The sequence below is a fragment of the Eschscholzia californica genome, unplaced genomic scaffold (assembly GCF_041429995.1).
Source record: "Eschscholzia californica isolate CP2 unplaced genomic scaffold, dmEscCali1.0.p SCAF_3, whole genome shotgun sequence".
In the NCBI taxonomy this organism is placed as follows: domain Eukaryota; kingdom Viridiplantae; phylum Streptophyta; class Magnoliopsida; order Ranunculales; family Papaveraceae; genus Eschscholzia; species Eschscholzia californica.
This window is the reverse complement of record NW_028238420.1, coordinates 45,267,424-45,268,576: the sequence shown is the minus strand read 5'-3', so window position 1 is coordinate 45,268,576 and position 1,153 is coordinate 45,267,424. Positions and strand designations below refer to the sequence as shown.

At 34.8% G+C, this 1,153-nt stretch overlaps 1 protein-coding gene across 1 annotated transcript; it reads right to left on the bottom strand.

The window, feature by feature from the left end:
* Window positions 1-373: 373 nt before the first annotated feature.
* LOC147550800 (uncharacterized) lies at window positions 374-892 on the bottom strand. Its single transcript, XM_086668499.1, has one exon. The coding sequence runs from the start codon at window positions 890-892 to the stop codon at window positions 374-376; it is 519 nt and encodes a 172-aa protein (XP_086524625.1).
* Between the last annotated feature and the right edge of the window lie 261 nt (window positions 893-1,153).

Here is a 1,153-nt window from a genome sequence, read left to right as displayed (position 1 = left end):
GCATATGGGAAACTCATATTAATTAAAATGTTAGCAAGAAACTTCAATTGATTTTTCCCTTCGGTAGGGACTCTTTAACTTGAATCCCACCCTTATCCTTATTACGCACATAGAACTTGCATAATTATGTTGCTAACTCTACAATGGGAAAACCCTAAACTTCTAGCAAAAGATCTTTATGTGAATAATGGATCCATGAACTAAATCACTGAATTAATTGTCTAAACGTTAGACTATCACACATAGAAATATACTACAAAAGCATTCAATAAAAAAATATCCAAAAAATCATGCACATTATAGGTTAAATATATAGATTACCTCAGCAAGTACCTTATGATTAATCTTCAAACATGAATTAACCCAATCTTCCTCACATGGCACCCCCTTCCCTCTCCTCTATCCTGACATCATGCCTACACATAGGACATGTAGGGTTTCTTTTCAACCAAGTAGAAATACAGTTGAAATGAAAGTTGTGGTTGCATCCTAGAGGTGCCCTAACGTCATCTTGACCATTTAAATCTTGAATACAAACTGAACAGGTAATTGTTTCAGCAGTTTCGTCTATAACGATTTTAATCAAGAACCTTTCTAGTTCATGATCAGTGACGAGTTCAGGAGGAATGGAAGTGATTAGTTGAGCTTGATGTTGAGGTTGAGTTTGATCAGACTGGGAAATTAACTCCATTGGAATATTAAATCGGTTCGCGATAACATTGACAAGGGAATAAAGAGGACTTGGAATGTTATCCAAGTGTGGAGGGAGGCTTCTGTTCCATATATATCTAAGTCTGTTCAGTACTGCTAAATCGATGTCCACAGTTGGACGATTCACCAATATTGCTCCTTCATTAACAACTCCTTCTCTGTCACTACCATTACAATCCATTCTTCCCCTCTCTAGGATTATATGTTTGAGGAGGACTTACACATAAATAGTAGTGAATGGTTCAAAAAATGACCCGTTACATTTCGTTAATTTTTAGATGCTTCTGCCAAGTGCCCAAAGATCATGTACACAAAAGACATGTTTATAAATTGTTTCTAATTTTAACAAGTGAAAAGTCAATATTTCTTTGTCCTGTACACTATAAATTATTTCTTATTTTAACAAGTGAAAGATGAATATTATTGCTTAGGTCTCAATTAT

What these genes read in the sequence shown, in the direction of transcription:
- LOC147550800 (XM_086668499.1), bottom strand. Translation starts at nt 892, where the DNA reads ATGGATTGTAATGGTAGTGACAGAGAAGGAGTTGTTAATGAAGGAGCA.